The sequence below is a fragment of the Scophthalmus maximus genome, chromosome 19, assembly GCF_022379125.1.
Source record: "Scophthalmus maximus strain ysfricsl-2021 chromosome 19, ASM2237912v1, whole genome shotgun sequence".
Lineage (NCBI taxonomy): Eukaryota > Metazoa > Chordata > Actinopteri > Pleuronectiformes > Scophthalmidae > Scophthalmus > Scophthalmus maximus.
In genome coordinates, this window is record NC_061533.1 from 14,059,456 (window position 1) to 14,077,124 (window position 17,669).

Below are 17,669 nucleotides of genomic sequence, written 5' to 3' on the forward strand. Positions count from 1 at the left end.
AATATATATCACCATCCCTTCATTTTAGTGCATGACATCACGTTGGTTTGCGTGGAGGGCGAACAGAGAGGCACATCTCGCTTTAGGCAGGAAGCAACCGTTCCCATGGAAACGGAACCACATTGTTTCCCTAGCTGCTGTTACTAAGTGGCATTTCTCTGTAAATGCAAAAACAGGTTGCTCAGTCCATTAATTTTGACACTAACTGTCGAAAAGTCAATGAAATGAAAGAAAGTAATCTTTATTACTCAATCCAACATTACATCCGGTGCAAACACTGAGCAACATAACCAACGGTAGGTCAGGAGTCTTCACTATACATTTATTAATAGCAGGTTTTTCTAGTTCCATTTTTTTAACAAAGTGTTAAACGGGTGGAAAACATTTTACATTAGGTAAGAACCTTAAAGTCAGTTACCACATAGAATGCAATGGCACAAACTGAATCAAACTACATGTAAAAAAAACAACCTCTCAGGAACACAAGGAAGGAAACAAAGGAAGAAGCATGGTTGTGGTTAAAGGCTTCTCCAAAACTGGTAGAAACTCTTGACGAAGGAAGGAAGAGATCGCTCATGATATATGACTTCACAAAGCCAACTGAGGACTCGAGCATGAAAACAGAGGACAGTGGGGAACCTGCGCTATCGCAGAGTGCACATGCAAACATGTCGGCCAGGGCAACCAGAAATCCAATACTGGTTTTGTGTGGTAAACCTTAAAACGCGTGCTCGATGGAGATCTCTTCTTAAGCCGGATCAAAAAAAATATTCTGTTCAAAGAAAGTACAAACAAGTATAAAAGAAAATAATTTAAGAAGAACAGGGAGAGGAAACTCGACATTCTCCATGAAAACAAAAAAATACTAAAAGGAAACAAAACTATTTTCCTTCCTAAGTTTTCTAACAAGACCATTGCGAGTCAGAGCCAGTTCTGTTGGGAGAGGGGATCTCAACAAATGCGATTCCTTTAGCCTGTGGATTCATCAGACAGTCGTTTTTTGTGGTTTCACAGCTGATCTCGACAGCCCGAGTTGTGCCAAACATCTAGTGGTCATGTTTTCCGTGTGTGCCACTTAAATCTCTTCAGCCTCCAGTCATTAAAGAGCACGTGGCCTCTTGGGATTGATCTGCTTACTGGCTTGCTCCTCCTCCTGTAGCGTCGAGCGGAATGACTTCACTTTATCTGTCAAGGAGAGGAAAAAACATTGCCGTGAGACAAAGGTGATTCGTGCTTTGGCTGCAGCGGGGGGGTGATGTCATAACGCGAGTCTGCACTCGAGCATTACCTCGGAGCTCGGTGAGGATTTCTATCTTCTGGTCCAGGATCTGCTCCAGTTGAGTGGCGTATGACTCCACGTCATAGTCCACCTCCTCCGTCATCTCCAGCAGCACCTTTTCATCCTCCAGCCACCGGATCGATTCCTGTTTGCAGAAACGGTACATTTTAGTTTATGGAACAGAACCAGCAGCACCAAAGAATGATCTCTTTAGTCGCTAAATGTTTGTGTTCATCTTGTTCAGCTCTGTTGTCCTTGTTTGTCGTAAAGTCTATTCTGTGTAAGTGCACAGAGAGCACAGGAAACCGGAGTCAGTTTACTTGTATGTTTACACATGCTGATTCTGATTTACTATTACAACCTTCACATGTTACAATGTGTGTTACAGCGTTAGTTTTTAAGAGAGAATATGCAAGATACAAATCCTTTGTAAGTTACTAAAATTATTAGTTATGTCCAGACATTTTTCAGAGTTTGCTGTTCACACATGACAAACGCAGCAGGGGATTGTCAGAGTCAGACGCGTTCACAACAGCAGGACAATTTCTGGAACAATCTGTGGCGTCTGTATAGAACGTGCAGGAGGTAGGGGCATGACGATAATTCAGCTGTGGGAAGCAGTGTTTTTGTTTACAGTCATCAACCCGCCTACTCAATCGCTGTGAAATGTCCAGAGATTTTAACTGCTGTATTCTCATTCGCACGGAGCAGCATTTGGGGACATTGGTGTTTACACACACAACTCCTCCTGGAAATTTCAGGAAAATGTCCGGACTTCAGTGCATGTCTGAAAGCAGCCTAGCTGTATTTGCATTCCTAAAAAATAGATGTTATTGTTATCGTCTTCATGTATTGACATAAACAAAGATAGAGAGGCGATTATTTAGTATTCAGTGTTAGTTTTCTTCAATGCTCTGACCTGGAAAACAGCTCGGTGGTCCTCCAGGACCTGCTCCTCCATCTCCACTAACTGAGACACTGCCTCGTGGAAGGTAAATAGCTGGGGAGACACCTCCTCCTCCTGGAAAACATTTACAGGATCAACGAGGGAAAGGGAAACGGAGTAAACACGGCTTCAGTATCAAAAAAACCTGAACATGTGACATCTGGATTCCAGTGGACATTACTGATCATGTCAATTCTTTATCTTAAATGGTCTGTACCTCAATTGGTGGCCAGTACTTAATTTTGTTGTGATTAAAACGATTTGTTTCCTAATTTTCCACAAAAAAACCCGCTGCATACTAATTTGATATGTTACATGTATCTTGATATGAAATGAGATCCATATCCAAAATCCTGTGTACTTACATTCTGCTCACAGAGCAGTTTGAGGTCGTCCCTCTGCGGCGAGATACAGAGCCACTCCTCGTCCAGAAGTTCCAGCTGATTGACAGCGTGGATGTTGGGTCGACCCCCCTCCATTACTTGGTTGGGGTCCACCGTCAGCTCCTTGACCCTGCGGAGAAAAGACACTGAGCTGGTCAGAACGGAGGCTTTCAGTGGCAGGCCCACTCTAAACATGGCTGCTGTTTGACTGATCTGGGGTGGGACGTTGACTGCAGGGTCAAAAGCGTTCACACAGCAACGGGATGAGAAGTGACAACATGCGTGGGATGAGATGACTGTGTTGGTCCTGTGGATGTTTGCATCCATCTACTCTGATGACTCTCCTGGACAATAAACTGCAATCTAATACATGCCTTCCATAGAAAGTTATAATGCTAATGACTCCACTTCTCAGAGCTCATGTTTAATGTGGCCTCACAGAGCTAAAGAGATGTTACTGCCCTCAACCTGATCTGCAGGTACAGAGCTGATTAATCAGGACTATTTGAAAGGGACCAACTTTTGTCCAAACAAAAGCTCATCCTGAATGCTTTTACTGAACAGCTTCATGGATATTTCAGTGAAATTATTGGCGCCAAACACCTCATTTAGTGATGTATTCATTCACAGATGTCCAGGCCATTCAGGCCTCACCACGGATGATGTCACACAGAGCAAATAAAAGACACACCCACATGGACACAGGGGTTTGTTGTTCTTGACGAGTCGGTGAAAAGAAAAAGGTTATGTCCACAGCTTAGTTAAGATTAAATAAAGACAACACAAGTGAAAGCAGGGGAGGAGAATGAAAGGTGTCAACATCGTGCAGATAAAGGGTGAGAAAATGGCTCATGAAGTGAAGGAAAGCTGCGTAAAAGGAGATCACAGATGTGTATGATGTTAGAAAAACCTGAAGGGAGTGCATGCTGTGTGTGTGTGTGTGTGCGCTACGCTTGGGAAAGTGCTTGACCTGCTGGGAGAGGTAGCAGCAAAGTCATCGTATTCAAAGGTATTGGTGGGCGAGAGGTCAGAGCGGCTCCCCTGACCGCCCTGGGAGAAGGGGATGTCCGACGGACTAATCCCAAACTCCTTCACTCTACACAGCGGCACCAGCACACAGACGAGCGCAGGGAAACGAGGCAGGAAAAGAGAAGTGAGAGGGGACACGAGAGAGTTAGACAGAAGTACTGAGAGTAGGCAAAGAAATTGACATCAACACTTGAACTACTACTTTCAATCCACACAAAAAAGCCACAGGAGATCACAGTAGGATTACAGCTATAGTTTCATTATTCCCATTGGTTCCTGTGGCAACGAGGCACTGTCAAAATCACTGCAGTAGGTCAACACATTCCCACCTGTTGGCGTAGCGTAGTGTGTTGAGTGTATTCTCACAGGATGTCATGCCAGGAGAGATAGTGGCAATCTGTTCGGAGAGAGCGAGACAAAAGAGCATTCACATTGATATCATGTATAAGGCGGAGGATTTAACAACACAGTCGACATGTTATTCATGAAAACAGAGAACTGACCATGCATGTGCGTGAATTTTCCCCGATGAAGGAGTCTCTCAGGACCTGGGTCAGCTTACTGGCTCTGAATGGAGTGTGGGGCTTGTTCCGGCCAAGAGCCCTGATACACTCCTGAGACGTGAAGGAAGGGAGCCAAACGAGATTTAGTCATTTAAATAAATAAACAAAACAATTTGCGTTCATTGTCCATTCTGTCCTTCCACAAATAAATAAAACAAAGTTAAAGAAAGTGGCAGCGAACGCTCGGGTCTCCAAAACGAGCCGCTACTGCCACGCTTCTTTTCTGCCGACAGACCTTCAGCGCCAGCAGGCTTTTGTTGATCTCTGCTCCCTCCAGACGCGTTTGGCGGTCGGCACTCGATGTATCCGCCCCCCTCTCGTTCCCCGCAAGGTCGATTAGGGAGAACTTGCCGTGCATCTTCCCCTTCTTCCGGAGAATGATCTGGAATACGGCGTGGCTGCGAGATGAGTGCGCGTTGGCCGACGTCTGCCCTGATGTTCTAGGAACGCAAGAGGAAGGAGATGTCAAGATGAACACAGGGCAAACAGAGGTGGAAGGGCAAGAAATGAGTAGTAGGGCGGCGACTATTGATTGTTGTCATTATTGATAAATCTCTTGATTATTTTCTTGATTAATTGAATAGTTGATTTGGTCCATAAAATGTCATAAAATGGTGAAAAATGTGTTTCCCAAAGCCAAAGACGATGTTTTGTGTTGTCCACAAACTAAAAAGATTACGTTTATTGTCACAGAGGACCAAAGCAACCAGTAAATATTTGTGTTCAAGAAGCTGAAGTCAGAGAAAAGTCATGGGATTGTATTGCACCACGAACAACAACTCGACTGACAAAGTTTCTGTGGTTGTACCTGCAGCTGTTGCCCACTTCTATGAGTTTCAGGACATCCTCTGTGCACCTGACATCCTTCTCCTGAAGCCCCACAACCTGAACTTGCTGTTTCCCGTCCTCCAGAACCCTCAGCTTAGTTTTACGATTCAGCAGGTCAAACACCTAACAATACATATGCAGTCAGAATCGTGCTATGGTTTATAGATGAGCAGAAATAGATGACAAATCATTACATATCACTTGCCTTCCCGCTGTAGATTTCAAAGAAGGTTGCATACACTGAGAGATCTAACTTCTTGTAGATGGGTTTCTTCAACATGAGAAATACATCCCGAGCTGCATTAAAAAAAAGATCAGCGATCAACAACTTTAACCAGAGCAAAAAAAACCAAACACCTTTGATAATGTAATAACCAAGTAACTTAAATTTGAACACCTTTGCAGTTTAGAACACAACAAATAAACAGAGGTCCCTGACTCACCAGCTAATGCGTAAATTCCTTTAGAGCAGTCTTGGTTCTTCCCAGAGAAATCTCCACCCATAGTCTAAAATACAGTCCACACAACGATATGAGTGAAGAGATGTTTTTCAATGACATGCAAAGGGTTAAAGAATAAAGTTAAACTCTCAAGGAACAATTAGATTTGCTCTGTTAGAAGTTCTTTTTTTGGTCATCGCATGTAACTTACATGTGTTTTTCCACTGCCCGTCTGCCCATAGGCAAAGCAGGTGGCCATGCCTCTCTCAAAAATGGTCTCCACTAGAGGTCTGGCAGTGAACCTGCAGGATAACACAGAACACATCCTTTCACTACTCCTGCTGCAAAAGCAAGATATGACATATATAACCATTATGTACACAAACATCCATTAGTGAGCTTGGTGTTACTGTTGTCACAAACCTGTAAACCATCTCATTGGTGGTGCTCTCATCAAAAGCGTAGTCGAAGCGGAAGGTCTGGTTCTCCAGGTAGCGGGTCAGGTCCACTTTTTGTTTGGGTTCATGAACCATCACCACGTCCTTACTTGGGATGGTGATCACATCCAAATCCTTCATGGTCAACTCTGCAATACACCAGAGCAAAGGCTTTTCAATAACATTCTAGTGGCTATTTGACCTAAAAAAATTAAAACATTAAATAAAAAGTCAATCCCTTAACTCAAAACCAAACTGCCAAAAGGGCAACTAGGAAAATGATCTAACATAGGCAAAAAAAATCAAAATCCAAAGAGTCCAATGTCCAGGCAAGTATTGCATTTTGTTGAGGTTTATTGTTTTTATTGCCATTTTGGCAAGAAAACAATTGAAACAAAACATTTATCTCTCTCGATTTGTATATCAAGATCCACCTCTTTAAAAAAAGGCATATTAATAATATGGTAGAAAAGCAACCAAATAACAAAATATTTACTCAGTATTGCAAAACAAAAGAATATGTCCAACAAACCTCAATACTTTTTAATACAAGAAAAATATTTTGAATATGACATGAAAATTAGTTACGAGACCAATGTTGTTAACAATAAAATATCTTACCTTTTTTGTTAAGTGGACGTTTCCTCACACAAACGCATATTCGGTGCTCTTCAATCTGGTGCAGAGTAACAGAGGAAGACATTTAAGATTTGTTACAGAGGGCCAACAAACGGCGACCAGGAGAGAAGCACAAGAAGAGGACGACGAAGCCACAGTCTCTCACCAAATCTGCTGTGGTCAGGGGCCGGTAGTCTAGACTGGCTCGGAAATCTCGGATCATGTACAAGATCTCATAGTTGGGAACGGTGGTGTCCACCTCCTGAAGCATGACAAGGAGAGAGGAAAAAGACAGACTGAGGCGCCAGCTTGTTAACCAACAGGATAATCGGCCTGATGTCTTTCAGATTAGCATTACAGCCTCATGATTATCAAGATTCATTGAGAATATTTAGGGGGAGAAAGGTGAATATTATGAACGTACCTGAGCTCTCTTCTCCCTGAGCTCCTGCTGCTGGAGCCGACGCCTCTCTCTCTTCTCCTGCAGTTTCTCCACCTCCTTCACGCAGTTTGACTTCCTCCGTGCTGCCATGAAGACAAGAGAAACAGTCACTCTACTGCCTTTCATTGCCAATATGCCGACAGCTTTTTGTTTCAAAAAATAAATAAATACGGCTCTCTTCCTCTCTCATCCCATTTCCAATCGGTTTCTTCTTTTTTCTCTATCTTTCTTTCAGTGAGTCTGTCCTTTCTATTGGTCTTTGTTCAAACAGATGGGAAAAAAACTTGGCCTATTTCCAACAAAAACAGAACAGTGATAGTGTTCAAGCACAGACCAGGATGAGAGTCTTGTACACAGTGCCCCCAGTATAACACTTGCTGCTCTCTCTTCTCTGGTAAACCAACAAAAGGCCTTTACAAAACATGCTCTCTCTCTTATTGAATTCCCTCCCTTACTTAAAACACATGGATCAGAGGACTGTTAATAGCACATCACTCACAGAGTAGGATATTTATGTTTGTAAAAGTTAAAATTAGAGTTAGTTTCTAATCACTTGCTCAACCAGTCATCAACCAGAAGGTTATTTAAAATATCCCAGCGCAGAACACCCGTGGATTAGTATTGTGTCAGATCAATCACAACCTCTTAGTAACCATCACAAGAAAACGCAAGTTAGCACACATGTCAGTAAGCCACCTCTGAATCCTTGCAGTGTTCATAAAAGTCAGTGTTATCTGATTTGTCATGACTCACTGCTACAGCCTCGGCTTCCCACTGCAAAGACCTCCAATACAGCCCTGACCACATGCTGGCACCAGTCACTGAGAGCCCAGACTAGCAGAGCAGCGGGATTAATCATTTGCTCTAATCTGGGAGGAGAATATGAGCTGGGTCAGCCCCGGGAAAAGTCACTTCATGAGTGACGTGGCATCATCACTACTTATGGGTTACTCTGTCTCACAGTGAGGGGTGAGGAGAGGGGACATGGTGTTTTCCCTCCTTCCACTCTTAGCCCATCAAAGGACACTGAACATGTGGAAGGAATGGGGGGTAAAGAAAAAGGTTATTGTTGCCATCTGAGCCTGGAGGCGTGCCACTGGCTTTTCCACATGTGCTTATGTGTGACTCAGCAGAAATCAGACGGATAAAAGACAGCGCAGACAAACAGCAGCACAAACCTTTTTTTTTTTTTACTCCTTGTCTAATACCCAGAAAGCCTGTCTGCTGGATGGATTTGTTGTGCTACTTCACCACCACAACACAGCTCTGAATAGTATCTGGCAGACAATTGGGGTGTACAATCTTCTCATAGGACTAGACGACTCTCAGATTCTACTGGGAACTCTATCAGAACCACCACGAAGCGTTGAAGGCAGGGGGAACAAGCAGGTGATACATACAAAGCTGTCCAGACTCCTTTCTGGATATTAGGTGATGTGAGGATTCTGCGATAAACATGTAGTCAACAAAAAACATGAGATGTTACAAAGTTATAATCATATGTTTGCTTCTGCAGGTGGCCCAAATTAATTGATGCCATCTTGATTAAGAAAAAGACATTATTGGTTTGAACGTTTTACCATTCTGCAGTTGCTGTTGTGTCTGAGCTTGATTGGTTTGTGCAGGCTGCTGGGGCGGAGGCGGTGGTGCCGGCTCTGGTTGCTGAGGCTGCTGGGGTCTGGCCCTGGTCGGAATCACTGTGAACACAAAACCACAAAGAACAAGAATGAGCCTCATTGAGTCATATGCTGTGAAAACACTACGTTTGAGATTGGGATTAAAATAAAACCCACTGGAAATCTTTGTACGCTCACCTGCCGGTTCCATTGGTACACCCTGACACTAAATCATGCGGTCTAGTACAGCGAGCCGTTAAAGTAATAATGTTCATTTATATCAATGAGTGCAGGCCAACAGAACATCTCTCTATAAAGCAATACAGTTCCAACAGCACAAAACATTTCCTCCAATATGGCCGCACATTTGAATTAACATCTCTAAAGATGGGTGTGCCTTATAACCTGTAACAGCTTTCCGAATGCTTTTGTGGGACAACCAATCATAAAAGCATGGGACATAACATGTTTAAAATGTGTTGAATAAAAGAACTGAATACACAGAATATTCTGATAACATCGGTCACTGATATGATTTGTAAGTGTTGGCCTTTGCGTTTCTTTGATTGCCAAGTGATTTTGAAGATTTATGAGTTAAGAATTAGGAGGGGAGATTCTAACAAACAAACCTCTATTATCCCTGGACGGAGTCTCATTCTTAGTAGGTGCTATCGTCCGCCGGTTCTGTAAGAGAAAACACAGTGAGATATTTTGAGACAAAAGGACGAGGTACAAGTGATACCTAATTTCACTGTTATATATCTCATTTCTGCTCAGGAACTGTAAAAGGAAACACCCTTTTTCCTATTCCGTTTCAAGCTCTTCTGTTAGCCTTTGTTAAGTTAGAGATACAGAAATAGACAAAGCCTGAGAATCTGATTAGTGCCGAGAACAGAGACTTCTTTTATCAACACAAATGTAGGTGATGACACTGCAAATGAATGGATATTAAAGTATCTTCAAAAAAAGAATAAGAGATGCAACTATAGAAATAAAGTATATACACGACCAGTCATCTGGTAAGGGTTTATTATTTATTTTTTTGTCAGTGTTTCTGAAATGAAATAAATAATTGGACATTAAAGAAAAGGAATTTTCTTGCCAAACACAATTTCAATAAGGTTATTGACTTATCCAGCAACACAACGGAACTTACAAGTAGTTTGCAAAGTTCATCCCAACACTGTTGCAGAGGTTCCCACAAATGTGTTGCATATGCAGGTTGCTCTGTTTTTTCACCTACTTCCCAGTTCACCCCAAACAGTTCAATGGGATTCGACGACTGAAGACTGTGCTGCTCTTCCATCATTTGTCTAGTTCTTTAATCTTAACAAGTTAGGTCATTGTCTTTGTGTAGGATGAAGCTATGACCAACAAGTTCCTCTTCAATTGTTACTTGTTTTTCTCACCATTCTGATTGTGGTATACCGTAGTACCACTTCCTGCAGCAGAGTATTGTCATAATAATGCATCAGACGGTGCAGTGACACTCTGCCTTTGTACAGAGGGTGGGTTTGTAAGTCATCAACAAAAGTTCTAACGTGTAGGAATTGTTTACTTCAATTGCTGCAAGACGTAAGTAAACCAATTTCCTTATACCTGAAAAAGGCCTGTTTTAACCATGGGGAGTTTACCGTTTAACCCTGTACCATTTAAGGCTTTGACTGCAGAAATTTCAATAAAAGTGGTTTTCTAAAATGCCATCCAGTTATTACTTTAAATGTTTTACATGTTGAAATAACAATACTTCATAACAGATCAGATCACAACTGCAATATTGACCAAAATATTCAGAGTGATTACGTGGCAACACAGAGCAGCTCTTATCTACTGTGTGCTTCACACGTTGTACTTAACAGGACCAATTAGCTGGTTACCTTGAAGGATCCAGGTTCTATATTAAGGTCCAGCAAACGGCAGCCACATAAATAACTGAGCGAGCCTGCGCACTTTAAACACCCTCTTGCTTTAATGTGTATGAAGGATGTCAGAACGGAGGGAGAATCAAATCAGAAACAAAAGAGAATGTGTTGAGATTTTTACAATCTAAAAATCATGCTTCAAATGATTTATAACAGTTGGTGCCAGATCAGGTGGGGACACTGGAACTCACCTTTGCAATTTTGTTGACCTTCACACACGTGGGTGTAGGAGGGGGCGGAGTCTCAGGACTGGGGGCAATCTCCTCATCTGGAGCCACATCTGGGTTAAGTGCAAATATACTCTCCAGGTCAATCTGTCAAGAAACAGAGGGCCATTAATACCAAAGTCGACCGATTACATGTGCGCTAATCAGTGTGAAAACACAATGTATCCCTATCACTTCCCATTTGTCATAAAAAAATTACAATACACATTGAATATAGAAATACTCTCAGTTGACTCGAGGAAAAGTGAATATCCTGTAACAGAACTAAATTGAACTTATGTGATTTGAGAACAAAAGGTGGTCAAAGAGGCAGCGATGGGAACATTAAAGACACAGCAAGAGACACTTTCAATATTAGTGACACATGGTATACAGATATGTAATATAGAAAGAACACAATGAGTAGTGGGACATATTGTTGAGTATAGTGTGGGGTATATGACCAGAGTAACGGTCTGTGCAAGCCAACAGCACACAGAGGCTGGTGTCTGGTGGAACCGCCGTACACACAGGCTGGTTGTGTAATCGTCTCAGCTGCTGAATATCTCTGGATGCATTATTCATTGCGTTGAACAATAAAAGAGCATGCTGCTCGCAACTGGTGCTTTGAGTGATCATAAACGTTGGCTTACTTCTTTCCCTTTTGTGTCTCCATTCTCTATCCACTCCACTGTGACGCTCTCGTTGTCCTCATTCAGCGAGGTCACCATTGCCTGGTGTATACGCCCTGTGAAGTATCATCAGCAGAGGAAACACAAACATCAGATTTGCAGAATAAAGCACAGAAAAAGGTGAAGGCAGTGCTTAGATAAACCCAAACCTGATCTCTTCTTGAGTGCTAGCAAGTTTGTATTTTTTAAATGGCTGTAGGAAGGAAATGCCACAAGTCATCAGATTTTTAATGTTGACCAAATTGTAGCATTATCTTAGCCGTTAGTGTGTGAGGTAATAATGTGCCTGGAGTATTTTCATGCTCACATTTTACTGATGAAAGATAACAAGGATAATTTAATACAAAACAAATTCATTTCTACTCCCTCGCTTTTTCTCTGACATTTAATCATATAATTATAATTTCATTTGGACAGTGATTCAATATTACTGTGTATTGATCTTATCTCTCAACTGTGATTTTAGTAACCTCATCATTTGACAGTTTTGTCGCATTATGTGCAAGCTTCTAAAAAACCTGACAAATATGTTTTTATTATTGAAGTATTTGTTTTATACATACAAGGAATTCGGTCTTAATGCCAATAGTTCGTTCCCTTGACACAGTTTAGTATAAATCATTATTGCAAACTATTCATATGAATATTGTGATTATGATTTCAAACATATTACCCAGGCTAAAACACCAGCACACTGTGTCAAATGATAACATACTTAACCAAACCCTGCATGTGTTCATAATACGAACCAACAGCAGTTTTTTTTTTTTATTATACCAGAAAAAGAAATGGATGTATGTACTGAGCACGTATGTACTGAGCACGAGGTTCCATAATGACCTGAAAATCACTGGTAACAGAGACAGGCCCAGCTGCAGTGTGCTTCTGTCTGCAGTGCACTAATGCCAGCTGTAAAGAGCCTGCTCAGCGCCCCCGTCCACGTCTGTGTGGATCTGACTGTACGCTGTATATCCCCAGCACAATCCAAGAGAAGGGGAAACACCGTGTTCCTGTATCCATTATTCATAGACACACGGAGGGGACTGGTGAGCAAAGGTGCTTTCAGTGTTATCAGCTGCTGAACATTTGACTGATTTACCTTACAATGCTTTTACACTGGCAAACTGCAGAAAAGCAAACCTGGTGTCTTAAAACAGGGAGAGCTGGGAAACAACCTCTTGTCCACTTTAGAGATCAGGACATTTTGATTTAAGAGTATGTCATATCTAAAAAAAAATTATTCTCTACCAACTTAAGTTGTTAATAAACACTTTCTCACTATCCTGTCATTTCTATAACCATATATAACTACAACCTTTGACCTGATGAAGGATTTCAGTTATCGGACATCTGGATCTCAAGTTATAATGGACTGAGCAACCGCCCGCTCTTAAAGCATTTTGAGACTATTTAACATATGGGTGATAAATTAAAGGCATTGGGCCGCGTGAGCTGCCAACACAGCTTCAATGCAACTTGGTTTTAACTGTCCACTGTCCAGGTCTCTGTGACTCTACTCATGGGATAAACACCATTCTTCGAGAAGACAATCCGGTATTTGCTGCTGGGTGTGGAGAGGAGAGGTTACCAAAATATTCTATAGGTGCTCATTTGGATTGAAATCTAGTAGCTGGTCATATGATTCACTTTCATACTTAAACCTATTGAGTAATTTGTTATGTTGCCCCAGTAAATTATTAAAAGCTTTTCTTTGATTTGTCACTAGTCTGACTGCACGTGCAACTTTTAGTGTACTACAGTAAATACTGTGCTGACATGTGCAACTCAGTCACAACCTCTGCACTGTGGAAAAAGTCCGTTAGAAATGATAACCACCAGTGCAAATTTAAAAAGTCCAACTATGTGACAAAGTCAGCTGCAGGCGAAACCACAGCGACAGTAAAGGCTGCTGGAACAACAAGCGTGTGGCACTTGGTGTTACACCTTGATTTAAGGAGCATCAAAAGCGTGTCACGCTGCAATAGTCACTGCAACGCTCAAGAGGATTTATAAGGGCCTCCAAATCACTACTGCTTCCTGCTAATAGATTTATATTAGCAATAAAGAAGAGTAAAGTGGTTAGTGAGACCACATCCTTCCTGCGGCTTCATAGACGGGACTTCTCTACTCAGAAATAGAATAACAGCTGCTCATCAAAAACTTCCTCCAAAGTCTCGTTATACCACATCTTTAAGGAAAACTGAAGTTCATTTGAATAAACAATTTGACACACTTCCATTCTTCAGAAACACAAATTGCAATTGTGTCCTTTTCAATGGAAATTGGAGATGACAGAAGAATCAGATTACAACAGTAAACCAGCTTGACACAAATAAATGTTACATGAGGTTCATTTTTTTTCTTCCCAACTCTGCTGACTAAGCAAGACGTGTCTGTTGTGTCAACCGGCACACAGTGGGGTCCTGTTTGCATGTTCACACAACGTCATCTCTACTCATAACAGAAAACAGCGTCTCTTGACTTGATGATGATTGACAAATGATTTTTCATTCCACCATTGAACATTTCAGCATAAAAGCCTTCAGACAGTTTCAAGGGCACATCAAATGTACCTTTCATCAGCAAAGCACACAGGCTGCATGCCGCTCCCTCACGTACACACACACACACCGTACAGCGACATGAGCTGAAATGGTAAGTCACATATAGTGGCTTGTCTTACAGCAGCTGGTGTTCCTATAAATGAATGCACTGTCCACTGTGTCCCACTTTTATACTAAAACCTGGCTGATTGGGTATGCCGACACCTCGCAGTAGCCGAAGGGGCTTAAAAAGGGGGTGCTTCAGGCTCTGTTACGCCTGAGAAACAAACAAAGCCTTCAAAGCATCAGTTTCACGACATGACTAAAAGCATCCATTGATGAACAGCTGTAGATAGTATGGTATGAAAAGCAATACCATATTTCACATCAAAAATAAATGCCCAATAACATTTCAGAGATTAAACAAGGTTATCACATTTAAAAAGCGCGCGCACACTCCATTGCTCTGGGGGTTATAAACTGAGCAGTGACTGCAGGTCATCTGTTGAACAGCACAAGATTATTCTCGATGAGATCTTGCTCCCATCAGGACTAACTGCGAAAAGGGGGAAAAACCGCAGAGGAGGCGAGAGTGAGCACTGGCAGAATGGAACGAGCTGGCCACGACAGATGGGGTGGTGGCTGATAGCCTGAATCTGGCTCGAATCTGAATCCCCCAGCCCCACGGAGAGGGCAATCCCTGCTCTGGATGCAACACCAGCCAACAGAGAAACAGACAGACAAACAGACAGAACACACTTCCCTCTCTGGGCCTTGTGAGTGTTTCTTCCACATCTCACCCCCCTGGACACTGAGGACAGTGTGATCATATGACTCGGGAGTCGATGGCGCTTAGGACAATATCATCATCAACAAGTACAATGGTTAAAAATACACTTCTGCCACGAGCTTCAAACCATTCACTGCAAAGTGCCTTGTTCCGTCAAGTATCTGTTAGTTCATGGGTTAATTACACAATATCATCACTGGGTGAAGGTCTAATTCAGGAAGGGCCAACAGGAAATGACACAAACTTTTCAGTCATCTTTGGCTGGCTGGCCCCGAAGCGATGCTCGTCGACTACACGGGGCCGGTGGAATAAAGCAGACATTCACATCAGAGTCATCCAACAGGCCACATCTCCCATTCTGGGACTACACTTCTCCGTTAACCCTTCGGATAAACGGAAGCTCCAGCGAGCGTGCTGTGGTGCCACTTTCTCCCTGGTCGAGTTTTGGCCACAATCTGCAGCGTCTCTGTGGAAATCGCAGAGCTGGTGGGCACTTTTTGGTCACACAACAGCTGGCTCACTTCCGTTTGTCTTCACGTTGACCTTCTCTCAGTGCATCTAACTGAGATCTCCTTCACGCGAGGAGGGAACTTATCCGAGAGAGATTAGAAGAAGTAATCATATTAATAGTTCATTCACCATTGTATGGCTTTTAGACTGCCAATGCAATGACCCAGTTGTTGATATACCTCTGTCTGCAGTGCTCCTCTGGACACAGGATGTTCAAAGACACTCCTGTTGTCTGGATGTGGTCAGTTAGATGATCTCCATAACATTGCGTCGGTTGGGTTGGTTCAATCACAAAGTAATGACCTGCATACGCGCCTAATGCAGGGTACAATGACCAGGCAGGTGGCAAACTTGTCGTTCACTGCGCGGGTCGTGTGGAGGTTTCAGTGCAGCCTGGTTGCGCTTCAACGTGTAATAAAGCCGGTGGTTAGCATTTAGCTAGCGCTAGCCATCGAGCTAATCACCGCTCTCCGTCGAAGCGGCGGGCGTTGGGCTAGCTCGGTTAGCCATCGAGCTAAGGACGGCTAACGTGAACATTCGACCGCCCCGTGAGAATGTCTCGTCTTTTCCCCCTTGGCGTCGTGCGCGGCTGCCGTCGCCGCACCTCGCTTCCGTCCCAAATTCACCGCATTCGCCGCGACGACACAGGTGCGAATTAACCGCGGGCGGCAAATGTCTCCCGAGGTGGCACTGGAGCTAGCTAACAAAAGGGACGGGCTCATTCAAAGGCGCTGGCCATGTCGGAGCACTCCGCCCTGGCAGCAGTGCCGCGTCGCCAACGTGAACGCATCGCGCCGCGGTCCAGGCACCAGGCTCGTTGTGTTCAACAGCGCCGCAGCAACAAAGATCTGCAGACAACTCGCACCGTGCGACGGGGCAGATACTGGACGGGGCGGAACTCACCATCACTGCGCTTTATCTCCACATAAGTGCCGACGACGATCTTCCCAAAGGCGGACGCCATTCTACATTACTTAAACAAATAACAGAAACAGGACTAGCGACTTATTGTAAGCCGGGGGAAATGCAGCTTCTCGCGTTTGGCAGCCTTTGGTTGGAGAGGAAGATGCAGGCAACCGAGAGGCGCTAGCATTACGTAGCAACCGAGGACGGCACGGCGTTTCCGGTCTGGCACTTTTCGAAATAAAATCAGACTAAATTAACAAAAAAGTAAAAATCCTTGCTTAGATAATGGGTTAACTCGTCAAATTGAGCATTTCCAAACACGTTTGGTATAGTCATTTATCTGGTTGTTGGTTCGCAGGTGTTGGATCATTATTATACAGAAAGGTAGGCTACCATACATACAGGTATGGTGAATGTCTTTAGGTCTAATGACAGGAAATGCAGTTAACAGCGGGACAATAATAATGTAGGCCTTTCTATTTGACAGGACACATATTGTTAAAAGTATGGTTAACTTTTTGATGAATTGTTTTTATATTTAAGGCCCCAGTGATGGCATACGTCATATTTTATTGCATTTAAACAAGGTATGTATTTCCAATTTATTTGAGAATTTATTATTCTTCACTCAAGAGATAATCACTCTGCAGCAAAACTCTCAAAATAAATATATGATATTTATTTTTTAATACCTTAAATAAAATTTGCTGATATGTCCACTTAAGTACACATTTTAATGCCGGGCTTTTATTTGTTGTTTGCATTGAGGTATTTTTAACTAAGCAAAGATATTGATAGTTCATTCACCATTGTATGCCACAGTAATGTTGTCAATCTTACTGTAAAGCATGTATTATGCCACCTGGTGGCACCAAGGCTCTAAAAGTCCTCATGTACCACACCCCAAGGCCTGTGTGTCTGTGTGTGCGCGCATGTCTTTCAATAGTTGAGAGCACCAATTTTGGCTTTACACCATCGTTTTAAGGACATTTTGACGCTGTTAGGACATTTTGGCCGGTCCTCACAACTTCAAGGGGCTGTTTGAGGGTGAAGGGTTTAGGTTAGGGTGTGGGTTAGGGTTAGGAATTTAGTTGTGATGGTTAAGGTTAGGGGCTAGGGAATGCCTTATGTCAATGGGGGTCCTCACATCTATAGAGAGACACACACGTACGTGTGTGTGTGTGTGTGTGTGTGTGTGTGTGTGTGTGTGTGTGCGTGTGTGTGCGTGCGATGAGGTGCAAATAATCTGTTCCAATGCTCTGTACATACTTTTACCCTGTTATTATATCCTTCTCATTGGCTCCTCACTTCCCGGTTAGAGTGGGAAGGAGCAGTGAAGTGAAAATACGACCCAGAGAATTTAGCTCAAGCTGGACATCCCCTGAGTCTGATCATTAGCAATTTTCTGATGAGGCACCAAACACCAAAATACATATCAAAAGGTTTCTGAAACAGTGTTGAGTCTATGCATTGTTTCTTTTCTGTACCAGTTGTGCTGACCTTGTGATGGCTCTATTGA

General features: G+C 42.9%; 1 protein-coding gene across 5 annotated transcripts; it reads right to left on the reverse strand.

Moving 5' to 3' along the window:
* Positions 1-225: 225 nt before the first annotated feature.
* On the reverse strand, positions 226-16,362 carry LOC118313320 (kinesin-like protein KIF2A). 5 transcript variants are annotated; one of them, XM_035638657.2, is made up of 22 exons: positions 16,148-16,362; positions 11,363-11,457; positions 10,695-10,817; positions 9,211-9,265; positions 8,546-8,662; positions 8,366-8,410; positions 6,948-7,048; positions 6,690-6,785; positions 6,527-6,581; positions 5,892-6,054; positions 5,680-5,770; positions 5,472-5,535; positions 5,234-5,325; positions 5,009-5,151; positions 4,436-4,640; positions 4,141-4,251; positions 3,967-4,034; positions 3,579-3,704; positions 2,591-2,738; positions 2,199-2,300; positions 1,289-1,424; positions 226-1,185 (listed from the first exon to the last, which is right to left on the reverse strand). In XM_035638657.2, the coding sequence occupies exons 1-22, from the start codon at positions 16,206-16,208 to the stop codon at positions 1,100-1,102; spliced, it is 2,283 nt and encodes a 760-aa protein (XP_035494550.1). In that variant the 5' UTR covers positions 16,209-16,362; the 3' UTR covers positions 226-1,099. The 5 variants fall into 5 exon arrangements, with proteins under 5 accessions (XP_035494550.1, XP_047184946.1, XP_047184945.1 ...); XM_047328990.1 differs by lacking the exon at positions 16,148-16,362 and adding an exon at positions 15,424-16,091; XM_047328989.1 differs by lacking the exon at positions 8,366-8,410 and having other exon boundaries at positions 16,148-16,361.
* Positions 16,363-17,669: the final 1,307 nt, after the last annotated feature.